Genomic DNA, 18,455 nt, shown 5'->3' with positions numbered 1-18,455 from the left:
TCAAAAAATAGATTCAATATAATAATATTATTTTTTTCAGACGTTCAAATCTCTAAGCACAAAGTACAACAAATTATGAATAAAATAATATTAAAATTTAAATGAGATCTTTATCTCTTAATACTCGGTCTCATATCGGTAATAAACTCCTCATATGTCGGTCTTTGAGCTGAAATCATTATAGGTTCTCTCTACTTCTCAACGCTTTTCTCCCGTATCTTCATCTTCCTCCCACCCTAAAGAAGTCTCTTATGAGCTACCGCTACCCTATCCTCTACTCTTTTCTTGGTCTTTAATTTCCTCGTCATGTTACACACATAGAACCTTTCCCCGCACCACCGTACTCTCCTATTAGAGCAACCTTTGCCAAACACTCCTCTCAAGCCCTAAAAGAGTGTCCACTTTTGATTTTAGTGTTTTCTTTTTGTTCTTGGAAGTTGATTTTGATTTTGTTTTTTTTGGGTTTCTCAATTCAATTGTCCCTCAACGTCTTCTTCAACCACACATGTTCATCTCTTCACCACTACCACCAACGATCACCACATCATCTACCACCATCACCGCATACCGTCGCCGCCCACCTCACTACCATTGTATGCTTCATGGTCGGTTTTTCTTCAATCTCTGGTATGCACTTCACCACCATCAAACACAATTTTTTTGTAAATGGGTTAGATGTTGAGATTTTTGTTTAACATTGAACCTTTAAAATTGTCTATGTATGTATAAATCTTCTCTTACATGTATGTATTAAATTTGTTTCTTTTTCTCTTATTTTGTTGATTTTCGATATGGAACCTCCACCTTTTTCTTACTTAGTCAATCAATGTCTCTCACACTTCAGATGTCTTCCTCTTTTTCCTTTTCCTCTTCTCTCTCTGAATATTGACGACTTTCTAAGCCGAAGTTGGAAGATATTGAGCCAATGAACGAGCGACAGTTGACTCTAGGAAAAGATATGCAACTGATTTTGCTAGATGGAAAGTAAGTTCTTAATCAGTTAAAGATAAGGGTAGTTGAGTAATTTTACGTATAGCTCAGTAATCAATTCTCTTATATCAACATGCTTCTTGATTTTCCCTAATCATATTTTATTGACCGTAATGGCATGTGCAGTTCATTGATTTTGACGGAATTAAAATCTGATATTCCATTCCATAGCATGTTTTGTTTCTAAATGGATGGAAATTCAATTGCAGCGGAATCCTCTAGGTAATACTTATTCATCTTTGTAGACAGGTTTGTATCTGCAAGCGACCAATAATGGATCAATCATCCGTGATGATGAGTTTGGTCTCGAAATAATGACCCTCTTTTGATTTACATGTTCATTTAGATGCTACTGGAGTTTAGATAGCAGAATAGTCCGTTCAGGTACTTCTTACATTTGTTTTCCGGTCACTATTATTGCTAATTTATGTCCCTTTTAAATGTTGTGGTTGGCATATTATGTTGCAACCAAGATTAGAATTAACTTATTTGTTTTAAAGTCCTTGTGTTCAACTTTTTTTTTTCTAACTTGGATGTGATTTGGCTTTAGCAGGTTACGGATGTTAAGCTTTTGAATACCGTTTTTTTCTAAATGAGGTTTTAGCTTATCTGAATGAGGTAATTAAAGCATTTAACTTCATTTTTACTATGAATCATGTTCTTCATGTATAGTTACCAAAATGTTATTGGTATACAAAGCTATTTCGTATGGTGGAATCAAGGAAGGAATGTAATCATATTATCCATTGTGAGGCACGTGAGATGAAGAAAGAGATCAATTATGTTTTGGAATGTATTCTTTTACTGCCAGAAATAGTTGTAGTTTCCTTATAATTGACATGGTGTTATATTGTGTTTTCAAATAATATCATTGTATTTTATACCATTCAATTGTAGTTAATGTCAATTCCTTAGCTTGTATATATGCTGAGTAAATTACTTATTTTGTCCATGTGCTTAGCAAGTTTTTTCGTTAATAGACAACGAGTTCATTGCATTATCTTCTTTGGCTAAAACATTGAGAGTATACGATATACCAAATCTTTTATTTATTTTTTCAAAGTATGTCCCTGTGCAGAAAAGTATTACAAAAGTACTCTAAAAATAATTACATAATTGGTTTTTATGGCACAAAAACATTACAGAATTGGTCACTGGTCACTTTGCAGAAAAAGATTACATAATTGGTCCCTGTGGCAGAAATGAATTAAAAAATTGGTCTATGTTGCATAAAAAGATCGCATAATTAGTCCTTGTGGCAAGACAAACTCATGTAATTGGACTGACTAGCAGAAAAACAATATAGTAATGGTCCCGGTCGAGAAAATAATATTAGAATACTGTACTTAAGTGGATTTTTCGAGTCATAGTTGAAATGATGAGTCTAACCTCCATCTAATGTATTATAAAGGAATCTCATGTGCACTTTTTTTTAAAGTTCATTTCAACATCCTAGAAGAAAGAAGAAGGGTATAAATGGGAATTTATAAACTATTGAATTTTCAAATCTTAGGTTTCTTGAAAAATTAGGAATATTTTGATCAATAAAAGGAAGAGTCCCACAAAGAAGAGCATACAAGGTAACACTACACCTTCATACATATACTCAGGCATTGCATTAAACTGATTAATCGAACGATGAATGGAAAACGACTACCTGTTTAACCAAACAACAAGCGGAAAAGTGATTATGACCAATCAATTAAACAAAACTTTAACTGGTTGTGGTTTTGTTCACCAACAAACAAAACCTAAACTCAATACCTTAAACCATAATCAAAACAAATTATTCGTCACCGCAGCTTTGTGCGGGTAAACGGCTAGTATATATATATATATATATATATATATATATATATATATATATATATATATATATATATATATATATATATATATATATATATATATATATATATATATCATTTGTTTTCAACTTTCTTTTATTATCAGAAAATAAACTCTATCTACCGGTAAACCTAAACCCACCACCTTCCCCTCCTCTCTGAAGAATCAGCACCACCATCTTTATTCTCCACCATTGGCACCGCCTTTTTTCTCCACAATGTCGCTTTCAACCTCCACATTGTCGCCTCTATGCAGACATTATTGTGCCACCTTCAACATCAATCGAAGCTGCATCTCATTTGCCACATATATGCTACAACATCTATGATATAACTTATGGCTTTATCATAGTTTGTTCCTGCTACTACAACATATTAATTTGTTTAATTTATCATGTAATTCACTCGATTACTATGAAATATGTAATATTGTTATTTCGATAGGTGGTGAGTATATCAGGTTTCATTTTAATAGGGGTGGCTTACGACGGGTGGGTGTCCTAAACAGGTTAGGAAAGTAGTATTTGTAAAAACCATCTTTTTTAAAAAGTAAAAAGTATTATTTGTTATCTAATTAATATCTAACAAGAAGTGGTATTTTGTGGAAATCCCATTCTAAAATAGTACATTTTAGCAAATGAGAACGAAAAAACCTCTCAACGCATCTTTGTTGGGAAACAAGAAACCCCAAACTGTTTTCCTGCATCCCAAATAAGATGGAGAGACACCAAAACGATAAGGACCAATCCTCACGGTTTCCCGTCGCATGTGGAGGAGAACTAACAGATTCATAAATGAGCAACAGCGAAATTCAATAAAGAAACCACCGTAGTGAATAGATCTTTGGCTGCTGAGAGTATATCTCCGAACAAATCCAAGGTAAATCATGGTTAATTAATTAATTTCTGATAATTCTAATTTCTAACGTTGTTTAGTTTCTAACTGCTAGTTTATTTGTGGTGTTCAAGAAATGACCATCACCACCGACCAATCCAATGACAAGGAACCACAATACCCACCTCCGATGAACACCGGTAACCATTATGAACAACCACTTCCACCACCTCACGTAAACCACCATTACAACCGTGAACAACCACCCTTTTTTCCTCTTCCACCTCCTTTCCATGAGTTTCGAAGTTACAAAGATGTTTTGATTTGCCTTTCCAACCTCTTCTTCCACCTTCGTCTCAATCACCACAACGCCTCCTGCCCCGGCTGTGATGATGAATCTCCACTACCACCAAATCCGATTGCTAACGGACACAATGAACAACCGCCTGAAATTTTTGATTCTTACCTCCCAGAGTACCACCTTCTGGCATCACCACCGCAACCTTTCTACCATGTCTCTCCCGTGAGCAGCTGCCACCACAACCTTCACATTCCTCCGATTATCCGTCCACCCACAAATTATATGGACAATAAACCCACATTTCGGGTCTATACCAAGGCAAAAACTGATTACTCTCTCACTATACGTAATGGAAAAGTGATTCTTGCTCCAACTAATTCTTCTGATCTTCACCAGGTTTCTTGTTTTCAGTTTCTGATTGTATATGATCTTGCTCTTTCTTCAAACTGTTTCACCAACACCAATTTGTTTGACATCTAAACAGCATTGGATCAAAGATGAGAAATTTGGTAGGAGCATTAAGGATGAAAAAGGTAATCCCGCTTTTGCCTTGGTCAACAAAGCCACCGGTGAAGCTATGAAATTTTCAATCGGTGTAACTTATCCGGTATGCCATTCTACTTTTGTCGGCTAAAAATTGAAAAAAAATAACTTTTTATCATGTTTTGAATGAAAGTGATTGATTATGCTTAGTGTAATAATATATATAAACTTTAAATCACTTATCACGTGTGTGTGTACTTGTAAATTATTTCTCAGGTTCAGCTGAAGAAATACAACCCTAATGAAGTCGACATGAGTGTTCTTTGGAGTGAGGGCAATGACTTGGGTGATGGTTATAGGTCATTTAGGACAGTCACCAATATTCATCTTCATCTAGATGCATGTAAGGGTGTTAAAGAATATGGTGGTGTTCATGACGGCACTGAAATTATTTTGTGGGAATGGAATGATGGCGATAACCAAAAGTGGATCATATTCCCGTATTGTAAGTCTTTTGCGCAAACTTTACTCAATAATATTCTTCCATATTTATCAATTTATTTATTTATTTGTTTGCCAAATTTCACTTAAAAAGAAAAGGGTTTTGTTATAATCTTGTTATGAAATAAGGGATTGTTATATAAACTCTAGTAATGGTTCGATTGAAAAGTTACCTGGACCTTCATATTGTCTCTTAATTGTTAAAGAATCTTACATTAAAATTAAAAAGATTGAAACCATTTGGTTTTTTGATCTATCAAACGATCTTTATGATAAAAAAAATGCATGCTCTCTTGTCAACTTTTACCTTATTTTGTAATGCCGATTTGTTTATCAACTTATGCAATTGGTCCTTAACCCCTGCTTTATGTTATGGTTTTGTGCAGGATTGCGTGTTAGTGTGGAGCTTAATCTTCGACCATGAGCATGCTATGTTCCATGGCACTCGGCGTTCATGTATTTTTCGAATGATCACATGTTTAAGTACCTATGGATAGTGTTGTTTTGGATATTTTTATATGTTATTTCGGGCCTCCGTAACATATTAAACTTGTTAGATTTTAATGGATTGACACATATAATCCTACTTTAAAATGCATTAAACTTTACAAATTCAACGAGACATCATATTTTAATAATTAAAAGTTTTGTTTTCTATTGAAGAATTTAATGGTTATTAAACTTCATATCATTGAATACTAACACGCCTTACCATAATTATAAGACTCCAAAAATATATTGACCATGTATATTCAAGGGTACCCAAGTTGTTAGTAATTTATTTGTTAAAAGTCTCAAGTTATGAAATTATGTTTATAAGTGGTATATTTTCGACATGAAAAATGTATAAATGGATTTTAATCTGCCAAGAACTAACTTTAGATGTAATTGTAATATATCATAGTGATTATAGATTTCACATAAGCAGTCATAATGGTTGTGCCATTATTTAGCAAAGCTTGAAGTATGATGCTTAAATAGGTAATTTCGAATATATGGGCCTCAATGTACGATATTTTAAGATAATGTTATAGAAGGCAAGAAATGTATTGAAAGAGCATTGTTTTATGTAAGAAATATGTTTAAATCACAATCAGCTAGAGTGGAATGTCGATAAATTGGTTGGCAGTTTATTTTTAGTGAAAATATAAGTTTTATTTGTACTTTAAAGACGTTGAATGATGGGAATTAATTAAAAAAACAGTTGAATGGAATGTCATAATTATAAATTCATAAAATAGGGTTTAGTATGTCACTACCAGTGGTTATTTATCAAAGAATTTGGAAAAAGAATTACGCATGGGATTTTGGGTAAGTTAGGGCCAATATATACGTGAGATGACCTGGATTTCATGTTAATTTTGTGACAACCCGAAATTTTCATTTGGTCCACACCAAGAACACTGTACCAATCTGATACTCCATTAACCTTCTTCTCTGAAGAAATGTAAACATCAAGAATCTGAAAAAAGGTGTGAAAAACCTTAAAGCCTAGGTCGATGTGTACTTCCCCCCTCGCAAGAGGTCAAGAGTCAGTGCCCCATTTGTGTTCTCTGGAAAAATCTTCAAAAAGCAACAAAGCACCATTGATCCCCTTCATGATGAATGTCTCTTTGAGATCTTCAGACGTATATCTGGTAGCCAAGAAAAAAGTTTATGTGCTTTTGTCTCAATGCTAAAATTTGTTGATGGAGGGAATCACATTTCTTCAAGCATGCTCATTTCCATTCCATCAGAAAAAATAAAATTCGTTGAACAATTTCATCATATTAAACACTAGCTTAATCTTCTTTCTTGATATAGATGTTTCAGATGGAATTTCTACTAATTCTACCACTATTTTTTTCTAGATCAAGATTAGACTATTAACAGCCCATGCCTCTCTCAAATGTTATACATATGCATTCTTGAGGAGACAGAACAACATCCCAGAGGAGTATCTTGCTTTATTACCATTATTCTCAAAAAAATTAAAATACATTGGTTTTATATGAAGCAATTATTATCTTTTATATAAATATTTTATCTATTAAAATGGTTTTCAGGTATCATGTTGTAGCTTACATTAAAGCATCTGCATATATCTACCAAGATGGAAAGGTAAAATATTTTTATGTGTAAAATTACAGAATTGGTCATCTGAATTTTTTTATTTTCTTGCACATACAGTCCTCGTGGTTTCTTTTGTTAAATCTAACACTTAGTTTTTTTTTAATATGACCATTTTGCCCTTGTAGCTTTTAATGGAGTTTGATCATTTGCAAGATGTCCCGGGGCCATATATACAGATTAAAGGGGCAAATAAAGAAGTTGTTGTTGTTGCTGGTTCGGCTCTTGAGCTTGATGGTTTATACACCACAAAGGTTTTTCCTACCTTTTTTTTTAATTTAAAGTATTTATTTTGTTGTTATTATGATTTACTTATTTTTCTTCATTTTTTATTTTTTAAATCTGGTATAAAAAGATAAAATTAAATGAAAGCATTGATGTCAATAGCGATCGTCATGGTCGCTATAGCGATTAGCGAGGCGAGGCGACTTATTGTCGCTATGAGGTTCATGGCGACTGAAAAGCGACGTAGCGATTAGGAGATTAATTTTATTTTTTATTTTTTATTTTTTTAAATCTGGTATAAAAAGCCACGTTTTAGGGTTTTTAGTTGACTAAGTCAAGAGAACACATCTCATCGCTTCATCATACTCTCTAGTCTCGTCTCCCGACCAAGCCTCCCTTGCGACTTATTCAACGACGGCAGCTTTTTGTATGTATAGTTATATCATATATGACAGTTATGCCCCTTTGATATGATGATATCTCAATGTATTACCCAGAGTTTTTGTATCCGACATTTATACCCCTGTGATATCTCAATTTCTCAAAGATACCAGATTTTTTATATACTCTGTTTTCTTTCGTTCTCCATCTCAATGTTTGTGATGGTTAGAACTTGGAAGTTAGAAATTAACGTACGTTAGTTGTCTCTGACTCTCTGTGATATCTATATTGTAACTGATATAGAAATTAATGTCATTAAAAACTATTGTGTCATAATTAATGTCATTAAAAACTATTGTGTCATTCTAATCTCGTGTCTCTCAATTTCTATGTAGTATTTATGTATTTATTGTTCACTAACTGATTAAGTCATTGACTCATTGCTAATCAGTTGTTTCTTAATTAATTAAAGTTATTGATTAAAGTTGTTTCTTAATTAATTAAAGTTATTGAACTTATGTTTTACGTTTTGACTGGGAAGAGTAGTTGTAGCTAAAGTCTTAATTAATTAAAGCTTGAACAAGTATTACTTGAATACCCTTTAGAATGAAACCAAAACCATTGCAAGAGCAGTTGTAGCTAAAGTCTGTGTAGTCAGGTACTAAATCCATTTGTGTTGCAAAAAATGACTTTTTTCCCTTTGGTTCATATCTTGTTAAAATTTGTAAATTTAGGCACTGCAAGTTATGGAAGAAAAATATTTGAATGCGTTCGATCTTGCCTCCAAAAGGCTTCACATGTCAACACTATGTTTTACGGTACATGTCTTTCCATTTCTTCAATCACAAGAATGTTCATTATAAGAATCTGCATATTGTGAATGTTGATACTCTGCAATCACTCACAAACAACCTGTGTTACACGTATGTCAATATTTGTGTCATTTTGATCAGTCTTTTTCTTTTGTTTTGTTTTATATTTTTGAATTAAGTAAGATTTGTTTTAATTATTTAAATTATGTTTAGACAGGTATTCAAGGTTCACTCATTTTGTGTCTATTGGTAAATACCACACACATACTATGCTCATTTGGCTACCTTTCAGGTACAAGTCTACATGGTTCTGTTGATGTTGTTGGTGCTAGTGGTGGGACAAGGAGCACCATGTGCCAAGGCCAAATGCTACTGTGGTTAGAACCCTACCTACTCTCAAGGAGAATGTCAAGTGGGTTATTTTCTAATGCTAGAAATACCCAACCAACACTTTCATTTCATGTGTGTGAGTGTATTTTTTCTATTACTACTACTTTTGTGCTGGAAAATTACTACTATGATCCAACTTTTGATACATACTATGTGTTGTTGATAGTGTTTCTTCCCAACCTGAAACTTGGAAAACATGTGCATGATATTTACCAGCACATAATGTAGGTAAGTTTTGTGTTGTAGGTTAAATGCAAGAAAATAAACATAATTTTATTTATTTATGAAAGTATGTTGTTATTCTCTGCACGACATGTTCACTTGTTTGATGACATTTATGTTTGTACAGACTCCAAAAAAGTAATGGTTTTGAGCTTTTGCAGTCGTGTTGGAGCTTAAACTGCACAAACAAGTGATGGTTTGTACATACTCCAAACAAGTAATGGTTTTGAGCTTTAGCAGTCGTGTTGGAGCTTAAACTGCACAAACAAGTAATGGTTTTGAGTTTTTAAAAGTAGAATGTCCTAGTAAGAATTAATTTTAAAAGTAGAATGAAAATGACAAGTGATTTTGTGTTGTGTTTACAGGGTTGATGAAAGCGAATAGCCCTGGAGTTAGAAGTGGAAAAGAAAGCTCAAGTTGAAAGAGATAAGATGCTGAAAATGCAATTGTTGCATTCTTCATTTCAATTGTTAGTATGAAACATAGAGTAGATTAGATGGATACAAATTATATTTATTGTAAGAAATAGAATTGTATGACATTAAATTTTATGCAATGGATTGTATTTTTTTGTATATGGTATTTTATTTCTATTATGACACATTAAATGCAAATTTAATTTAAAAATTCATAAATATATAAATATATATTTTTTAAAAATTTAAATTTACGATACGCAAAAATGTGTGTCATCTTCATTTATGACATGGCCTTTCTTGATACGCATTGCGTGTCATTAACACGCGCGTCGTAAGGTTACGACACGCGAATGCGTGTCGTCTTCCTTTATGACAGGGCCTTCCTTGATACGCATTGCGTGTCGTAAACGAGCGTCGTAATTGCGAGTCGTAAATGAGTGTCGTAAATGCGCGTCGTCTATAGACGACGTGCAAAAGCGCGTTGTCTCTCTTTATGACAGGGCCTTCCTTGACGCGCATTTGCGCGTCGTCTGAGCCTTTTACGACGCGCAATGAGCATCGTAAAAGGCTGTTTTTCTAGTAGTGAAAATAGACGAGTTTGACATCTATGGATCGAGATTTGGTACCTTCGCTATGCATTTATAGTTTGCATCGAGAATGAAGATTATGGCTTTTTTATTTATCTTGTTATATTTTAATTATCATCGTACAACAAGTGAGATGGCAAACGGGCAACAAGCTGCGCCGCTATGCCTTTTTGTATAGCAAAGCTCAATCTTTTAAAGACTACATTCATAGAACTAGGGGATATACCATTGCAATGCATGATCCGTTGTACTCTATTAAGAAGCTCTACCGCATCCAGTGCAAGGAAACCAAACGTATCAAACGCAAATGGTATGAACACGTGTTGATTTTCCATGCACGATTTCTCATGTTTGTTGACTTTACCTGTAGCAGCTTTTAAAGCAGTTAGTCCTGCCGTGAAACCCCCCGCCCTCAAGCCCACGAGAGGGGATACCACTATAAGGTCCACACATGCATGTTTCCCTCCGACCCATCCAAAAATCAAAATGTCAGCCGGTCTAAGGGTTGACCTTCCTTCTGTCGGGTCAGTCAAGAAATTCACAGGTGCCTCTTTCTTAGCAGAAACTCCTGCACGCTTAAATATATCAAAAAAATATCTCTGACCATATCATGCTTGTATTTGAACCCCGGGAGTTCTTTACAGTGAACTGCATGCTCTCCACAGGAGTCCAAACATGCCTTGCGACACACCGGACATATCTTGTCAGCTGGGAATATTGGAATCATGAGTCGATATTTGAGGATAGTAGGATACTCCACATGAGACATATGTTGGCCAATCCCATCTATAGGGATAGCAAGAAGAAAATCTTGGGCATGTGGTGCACGTAAGCACTGGAAAACCGTTTTCTGACGGGCCGTCATGTCGAGATAAACTTCCATATCTTGGACAATTTTACGAAAAAGGGCACTCGCCCACGTACTCTGGGATTTAGGGGGGGGGGGGGCGGTGTCTTTAGTAGTAAAACTGCTAAGGTCAGAATCTGGAAGCTTGTTACGAAGAGAAGCCAAGGCACCATCATAATCAGAATCCATACCATATATGCCGCTATCCCGTAAGATGTGGTCTTGCAATACCCAAGTTTGGGCCCTTGAGGCAACAAAAGCATATGAAGTAGCCTCTTCTACCGAGTATAAACCCAAACCACCAAACCTGATGGGTAAGGAAACAATGCGCCATTGTAGGTCACCAAAGAAAGGGCCACTACAAACCATAATGTCCTCAATGGCCACGAGCAGCCCATTGTCAAAGAATATTGCCGCCTCCTCCATGTGAATGGGTTGGCACGTCCTCAGCCCAAAGAAAAGCTTAGCAATACCCATACAAGACCAAAGCAGAAGGAGCTCACTCTGAGGGTCAGACAATTGAGGAAGAAGGCACATCAAATTCACAGCGTTTCGGCTCTCTTTATGGCTAAGCTGCTAATGAAACTAGCATCTCTACTAACAGCTCCCCCAAGAAGTTTCACCCCCAAATATGGCCTCCCGATGTCAGCCGGGAATAGCCCCTCACGTAGCTTCCTACCGTCGCACGAGGGCCAAAAGAGCTCGATTTTCTTGATATTCAGTTGAAGGCCCAATTTTGGGCCAATCACCGTAATGATGTCCAACGCTTTGGCCACCTCCTCTGAATCTCCAATAAGTGTGCCATCATCAAGGTACCATGCATGGAGGAGAAGCTTGCAATTGTTGCTAATATCGATTGAGAAGGTATCAAAATCCAGTGTTTAGAAGTCGAAGATACCTTCATAATGGGTATCAACTTGCTATGGTCAAATGTCCTTGATTGTAACTTGATAATGAATGCAGTGAAGAAGAAACAGAAAGTGTCGATTCAAATCCCTCAACTATCAACGAATTGGGAATACTAAGCCACCTTCGACATGGAGTCACACAAAATTGTGTTAAAAGCTGAATTTCCATTTTGAGCACCTGTAGTTTTTGCAAGTTGGTAGAATTTACCCACTTTCCACATTGGGCTGAAGAGTATGAGAAATGGGAAGATATTCAAAACAGGGTCCCTGCAGTTAATGTGAATTAACACTTTATGCCCAATTTCGCAGTTGGGGTAAAGTTTCGGATCTAAGGTTGTTTTGGGCGCACCAGGTCACTGCAGAATTTCGAAATTGATAGTTTCTACCCAAACTTTTAAAAATTCGTCAAAGGCGGTCCGAGAACGAATTCGAAAATTGAGATATTTTTTTTGGATTTTCTCGATTTATGCAAAAATGTTTATGCCATGTGTTAAGGGGGAGTTTTGTATAGAAAATTTCAAATTGAGCACTTTCTAATTCATTTTTGGTTTTATAATTATTTTTTGATTATAAAAGGGGGAGAGAATTAAGTATGAGAATTCGAAAGTTGAATTTTTCATATTATGCGGACTTAAAGACCGAAGTGACCTTTAGCAATTGAAGTTTACGAAGTTATTTGATTGAGATTCGGAAATGATTAGTTTATGATGGGTTTGGACTTATATAAGATTTTTAGGGTGTGATTTTGTGCTCAAATTTGGGTAATTTTGTGGAGGTTTGGATACTCCTAATTGCCTTTTTATGCTCGGTTTGTATGGTCTCACACTCTAGAACCCGGATTGGAAGGTCATTGAAGATTTGAAGTTCATTTTTACATGTGTTATGCTTGAGGCTTGGTTCGTGAAGTTGCTTAATTTTCGAAGATTGAAGCGGGTCATCCATTCCTAACTTTGAGGGGGAGAATGTTAGGGTGCAACATTATGCATGAATGACTTTGTAATGGTTTGACTCTTATAGACCCACTTGCATGTGGTAGTGATGCCTTATGACATGAGAGAGAGACAAAGAGAAAGAGAGAGAGAGAGGGAGAAAGAGAGAGAGAGAGAGAGAGAGAGAGAGAGAAAGAGATGTAAACACCTTTATATATAATGGATTTCATACCACTTGTAGAGGTATGCTTGAGAGATGTAACATTGAGAGTGCGAGTGTGAGCTATTTATTTGTCTAGATCTAGCTTATAATTTTTTGTAACACCTTTCATGATTGAATACATCTATTAGACACCCAAATCACTGTGTTCTTTGTGTTCTTCAATTCCGCATGCCAAATCAAATGCTCTTAATTCACATCAGTCTCGGGTTTGGTGTTTCGGGTGGAAGTCATGTGCCACTTAGAGCATTTATCGGTGTAGGCACACAAGTAGTGAGCCATATAGTTCTCTTAGGTTAGGAAGCACTAAGAGACTCATGCTTATCATAAGGTGCCTTTAATGATATTAGGTTAATTATATTTAGTGTTACTTGGTGAATTATATTTGGTGATGATTGATGAATTATATTTCATCATATTGGTATTTGGCGATGTGTGGTGAACTATATAATAAATGAGGAATTCGGTGATATCTAGTGATTTATTAAATAAAATATGAAATTGGTGATATGAGGTGAATTATGCTCTTGGTGATAACATATGGAAAAAATATGTATGTGATAATTGTTGCATCATATGTTTTGTCGTAACTTGAATTGTTGACATGTTTTGAAATTCTAAGTTTCCCTCTAACTGTATGCAACTTTTGTTAACTCACTCAACAGGAGCTGACACTTGTTTCTTGTATTTTGTGCCTGTGGGTTAGTACATGTAGCTTAGGAGCATGTATTGGTGAGTTTGGGGACACTTATTTTTGGGTAGTATGTTTTTTCTTAGGCGATACCACTTTGACATGTTTTGGTTGTTACTTTTGTTCCATTTTGCTTTCCTTAAACTCAAATGATTTTGATTGGGTTGTTTTTAAAAGATGATAATGTGGTGGTTAATTTTTAAGTTTGAAATAACATAAGACTGTCGTTGCATTTTCTGCTAAATTAAATGAACATGTTTAAAGTAAACACCATGACGTTATAGAATGCTAAAAAAAATTAGGTTGTTGAATTGCTTCTCATATGGGCCGTCTTGCATATAGGTGAAAAAGGTTAAGACAACGTTAAGTGTGATGTATAGGTTGTGTGGGAAAGTTTGACCAATAGAGAGTCGACTATACTTGTGACCGGGATTAAGCAATTGAAGCTGCAATTTCTTGGATTGTTTTTCGATTTCAAAGCCTCAAGTCATGATTCGATTTCAGAAACAGGTTAAAGGTGTTTTCTTTCTAGCATCTATATTAGAACTCACTATGAACAGTTGTAGGTTTTGATGATTTAGCCTGTGTTTGGAGCACTGCAGCTAACTAATAAGGTAGTTTATTTTTTGAGATTTTTTAATTTGTCATTTTTGGCAAGCCAAAAAGTAGATTATAAATTAGTTTTTTAAAAAAGTATTTATATTAGCTTTTTAGGAGTTTTTTACTTTTCAAATATATCCCTTAATTAACTATAGAAACATATTCTTTTAAATTTCTTTCTATGTATTTTATATTTTTCAACCAATTTTACCAAACAACATTTTGTATCGGTTACCTTTTCAGCTATCAGCTAGCTTTTTATTTAATAACTAGTTTTTTAGCTATCAACTAACTTTTCAACTAACAACTCGCCTTTCAGCTAGTGCATCAAATATAACATTAATGTTATTTATTGTAAATGTTGGAAATATGTTCATGGTCACAAGAAATTAGTGATATTTTTTAAATAGCAGTTCCTTTTTTTGTTACAAACAAGATATGATTTAAACTTAAGATGAAAAAATAAAGATTACAAGGACTAGTTTGTTAATTTATCATGAGATGATGAATTAACCAAAACTAGATCCGGCAATTCGAGACACGAATCACTGAGAGACACGATGCGACGCGAATAGATCTTGAAAAATGAGCTAAAGTTTATTTCTTATTGTGTAATCGTATCGTGTTAAATTCGTAGTTAACATGTTTTCATGACATGAACATACAAATTGTCAAGTCTAACTAAAACTAAAAAGATTTGAGGGTTTTATGTGTATTTATCTGGTAAATGGAAAATGACGTGGAAGAGTAATTATCTTTTCGTCTTGTTCACGTTTAGTTAACTTTATTTTTTTATACACATTTGAACACATATAACAATAGCAATGTGTGAACACATATAACAAGGTAAATGCTCAAATGTGCACAAATTAAAGAACCTTAAACATGAACAAAACCACAAAAATGATTCTGATAAGTTATTGTCTCATCCAGTAAATCAAGGGATAGGTTAAAAAATCAAGATTCCTTGGTTTGTTGTTTTCATGTCTCACCCTGAAATGATAACTAAATGATTATGAACCATACTAGTCAAGTCATAAAAACTCGAATCTAATGCTCAACATAAAAAAGACACGATATAACATCTTATTATCGCCTCATATGGTCGAATATCAAAACGTATTATTGTGATCTTTAACAAACGCCACTCTAACTTGTTTACAAATTATAATGTGATAAGATATAGATAAAATATAGTGATTTAAGGTATATTCCAAAACAAAGCGTTCTAACAGTGGCAACTTTTAACAAAAACTTTGAATTAAAATAAAGTTTCGGGGTGTTTGGCTTAGCTTTTCACAGCTCAAAAATCCTTTTTAGAAAAGTTACAAAAAGTCAGGATTTTCTGACTCAAAAAGTTCATTTTCTTTGTGTAAAAACTTAAAAAGTAGTTTTTAAAATTAGTTTTGCCAAATATCTTTTTTTTTTTTTTTTTTTTTTTTTTTTTTTTTTTTAAAAAAAAAAGGACTTTTGGCTGTGAAAAACTAAACGAAACACCTCCTTGGTTTGGAACTATGATTTCAAGAGCTTAAAAATCTCATTTTAATTAAAAAAATTTAATATAAATTTTAAGGGCTTGTAACTTTTTTTTAATTTTATTTAATTTTAAGAATGCATAGTTTGATAGTTAATTTTAACAAAATACACAAATAAAAAAATACAAAACTACCATACCAAATACATGTATCATTTAATAATAGGTGGTCTTTACTTGTTAGCTAATCTACCAAAAATTCAAGTACGACACGTTATTTTCCCAAAATATTTATACCAACATAAATTTACTATGTTAACCTTATAAATATATTTTTAATTATTCTTACAACATGGTGTACATGTTAACACTAAGGGTATAATCGTAATTGTGGAAGTGATATTGAGTTGAGAACATATTCCAACAACTAGTAAAATTCAAAGTAATGTACAATTTCTATAGCATATTGTACAAGTAGCATATTCTCATCTCCCCTATGTAAGTTTGGGCGTTGCCTGCGGAGGAACTTCATCAGTTCAGCTTTGTTTTCAAGTAATGGATCCATACGGACACAACCACCACCACCACCACCGCCGTGACGACGAACCACCGTACCCACCTCCACCACACTTCGGCGGTGGACCACCACCTCACTACCCTCCTCCACCTCATCTTGCTTACCCACCACCTCCAAACCGTGTTGATGTCTACCCTCCTCCGTACACGGCAGAATACCACCATCCACCACCACCACCGCAACCCATCCACCATGTCTATCACGAGAACACTCACCATATCCCCCACATGCCTCCGGTCATCAATCACCACCATACCGATCACCATAAAATCCCCGAAAAATACACTGACAATAAACCCACAGTTAGGGTTTACACCAAGGCGAGACCCGATTTCTCACTCACGATCCGTGAGGGTAAAGTGATTCTAGCACCGTCTAACCCCTCCGATCCTCATCAGGTAACTTCAATTCTTCGTTTTCTGTTTCTGAAATTACAAACTCGATTAGTTCTTGTTCCAATTTTTGCTCCAATTTGTTGAATTTTTTGTTTGAATTTCAAACAGCATTGGGTTAAAGATCTGAAGTATAGCACAAGGGTGAAAGATGAACAGGGTTATCCCGCTTTTGCCTTGATCAACAAAGCCACTGATCAAGCCATGAAACACTCCATTGGTGCAACTCATCCGGTATGCTCTTTTACTTCTATCAATAATCAGTAGTTCATCACTTGATCTCTAACTTGTTTATGTCATAACTTGTTTATTTCTTATTGATTATAAACTATTTAACTTGATTGTTCTTGAACAGGTTCAACTGATTGAGTACAACCCTAATAGACTTGATGAATCGGTTCTTTGGACTGAAAGCAAGGACTTAGGTGATGGGTATAGAACTGTAAGAATGGTTAACAATATCAAGCTCAATGTAGATGCCTTTAATGGCGATGCAAACCATGGTGGTGTTCATGATGGGACAAAAATTGTTTTGTGGGAATGGAAAAAAGGCGATAATCAAAGGTGGAACATTGTTCCATATTGTAAGTTTCTTAAAAAGTTAAACTTTATTTACTCCATATTATTTATTCTTCAATACTTAATTTATATTCTAATTTTAATATATGATCACTTTCTTGAATGGAATTTGCAGGAGGATATTCTATTATGTTGATGTGATGATGTCTTAGCTAGCTATATAATATTTGTCATGTGGGAAGCTTTATGTTTCTTGTGACTGGTGTTTGTGTTGTGTGTATATGTGAACAATGAAATATTTGAATAACAATGACATGTTTGATGTTGCTTTACATATGTAACTTGGGGCTTATATGGGTTATAAAAACATTCCTATTAATTAACTTTTTTACAAATTTGTATTGCATGTTATTTGTTACAATAACTTGTAAATTATATTATCTCAAAGTTTAATTAACAAAACAATTTATTTGTATAACTTAGATAATAGTATAACAACATTTTGGGGATGCTCTTATGTATCTCTATTAATGATAATTTGATGAGCACTATTTGAATGGTTTATCCTTTAGTAACCAATTATTTTCACGATGTTAAAAAAAGTCTAAAAGGTACAATACTTTTGTTTAAACTAAACACTTGAATATGTTGAGGAAGATATAATAAGTAGTTGAAAAAAGTCATAACAAGATTCGTTAACCAAACTAACCAATATAATCTACCTTTCTTTGTTCTATTAGAAATTTAAAAGAAATCAGGTAAAACAATGTTATGAAAAATTGGCATCCATTAATGGTTTTGATTTTTGAAAGAACGAAACATAGAGATGTTCTGAAATCTCCATAAAATCCAAAAGTACACAATGGTAACTGTATCAAAACATTGTTTAACATGGTTAGACTCCAACAAACAAACACATATATACACACACAATGTTTTGTACATTTGGCTTTTTATTCAATAATATTGCATTTCTTCTCTGACTTATTTAAAATTCAAAGTTCAGTTAATGTTGATTTATTAATGTGCTTCATTTGCATCTCCACATTAAATAATAAATATTAAATCCATAAACATTAATATGATAATAATCTTCACAACAGTTTATTAAATGTTGTACAACATGGTGAAGCCGAAATATGAGAGTTAATTAATTTGTGTTTTATTAAAAAAAATGAAGTATTTTTTTTTTCTATT

At 34.1% G+C, this 18,455-nt stretch overlaps 2 protein-coding genes across 3 annotated transcripts; both read left to right on the top strand.

Annotated features, from left to right (window-relative positions):
- The first annotated feature begins 3,466 nt into the window (after nt 1-3,466).
- Nucleotides 3,467-5,576, top strand: LOC145090468 (ricin B-like lectin R40G3). 2 transcript variants are annotated; one of them, XM_079028662.1, is made up of 5 exons: nt 3,467-3,716; nt 3,806-4,368; nt 4,457-4,579; nt 4,732-4,960; nt 5,343-5,576. In XM_079028662.1, coding segments are annotated over exons 2-5 (915 nt in total). In that variant the 5' UTR covers nt 3,467-3,716; nt 3,806-3,807; the 3' UTR covers nt 5,345-5,576. The 2 variants fall into 2 exon arrangements, with proteins under 2 accessions (XP_078884788.1, XP_078884789.1); XM_079028663.1 differs by having other exon boundaries at nt 3,787-4,368.
- Nucleotides 5,577-16,278: 10,702 nt separating this feature from the next.
- On the top strand, nt 16,279-17,641 carry LOC145086880 (ricin B-like lectin R40G3). The gene is made up of 4 exons (XM_079024726.1): nt 16,279-16,745; nt 16,851-16,973; nt 17,095-17,323; nt 17,434-17,641. Coding segments are annotated over exons 1-4 (774 nt in total). The 5' UTR covers nt 16,279-16,325; the 3' UTR covers nt 17,436-17,641.
- Nucleotides 17,642-18,455: the final 814 nt, after the last annotated feature.

The sequence above is a fragment of the Lactuca serriola genome, chromosome 2 (genome assembly GCF_051521515.1).
Source record: "Lactuca serriola cultivar US96UC23 chromosome 2, Lser_US96UC23_V15, whole genome shotgun sequence".
Taxonomy (NCBI): Eukaryota; Viridiplantae; Streptophyta; class Magnoliopsida; order Asterales; family Asteraceae; genus Lactuca; species Lactuca serriola.
Note: the sequence above shows the minus strand (reverse complement) of the source record. Positions and strands in the feature narration are given on the sequence as shown.

Bases quoted from the DNA above. Each gene is read 5' to 3' on its own strand.
- LOC145090468 (XM_079028662.1), top strand. From the start codon at position 3,808: ATGACCATCACCACCGACCAATCCAATGACAAGGAACCACAATACCCA. The intron at 4,369-4,456 runs GTTTCTTGTTTT...ACATCTAAACAG, and splicing joins ATTCTTCTGATCTTCACCAG to CATTGGATCAAAGATGAGAA. The intron at 4,580-4,731 runs GTATGCCATTCT...ATTATTTCTCAG, and splicing joins CAATCGGTGTAACTTATCCG to GTTCAGCTGAAGAAATACAA.
- LOC145086880 (XM_079024726.1), top strand. From the start codon at position 16,326: ATGGATCCATACGGACACAACCACCACCACCACCACCGCCGTGACGAC. The intron at 16,746-16,850 runs GTAACTTCAATT...AATTTCAAACAG, and splicing joins ACCCCTCCGATCCTCATCAG to CATTGGGTTAAAGATCTGAA. The intron at 16,974-17,094 runs GTATGCTCTTTT...GTTCTTGAACAG, and splicing joins CCATTGGTGCAACTCATCCG to GTTCAACTGATTGAGTACAA.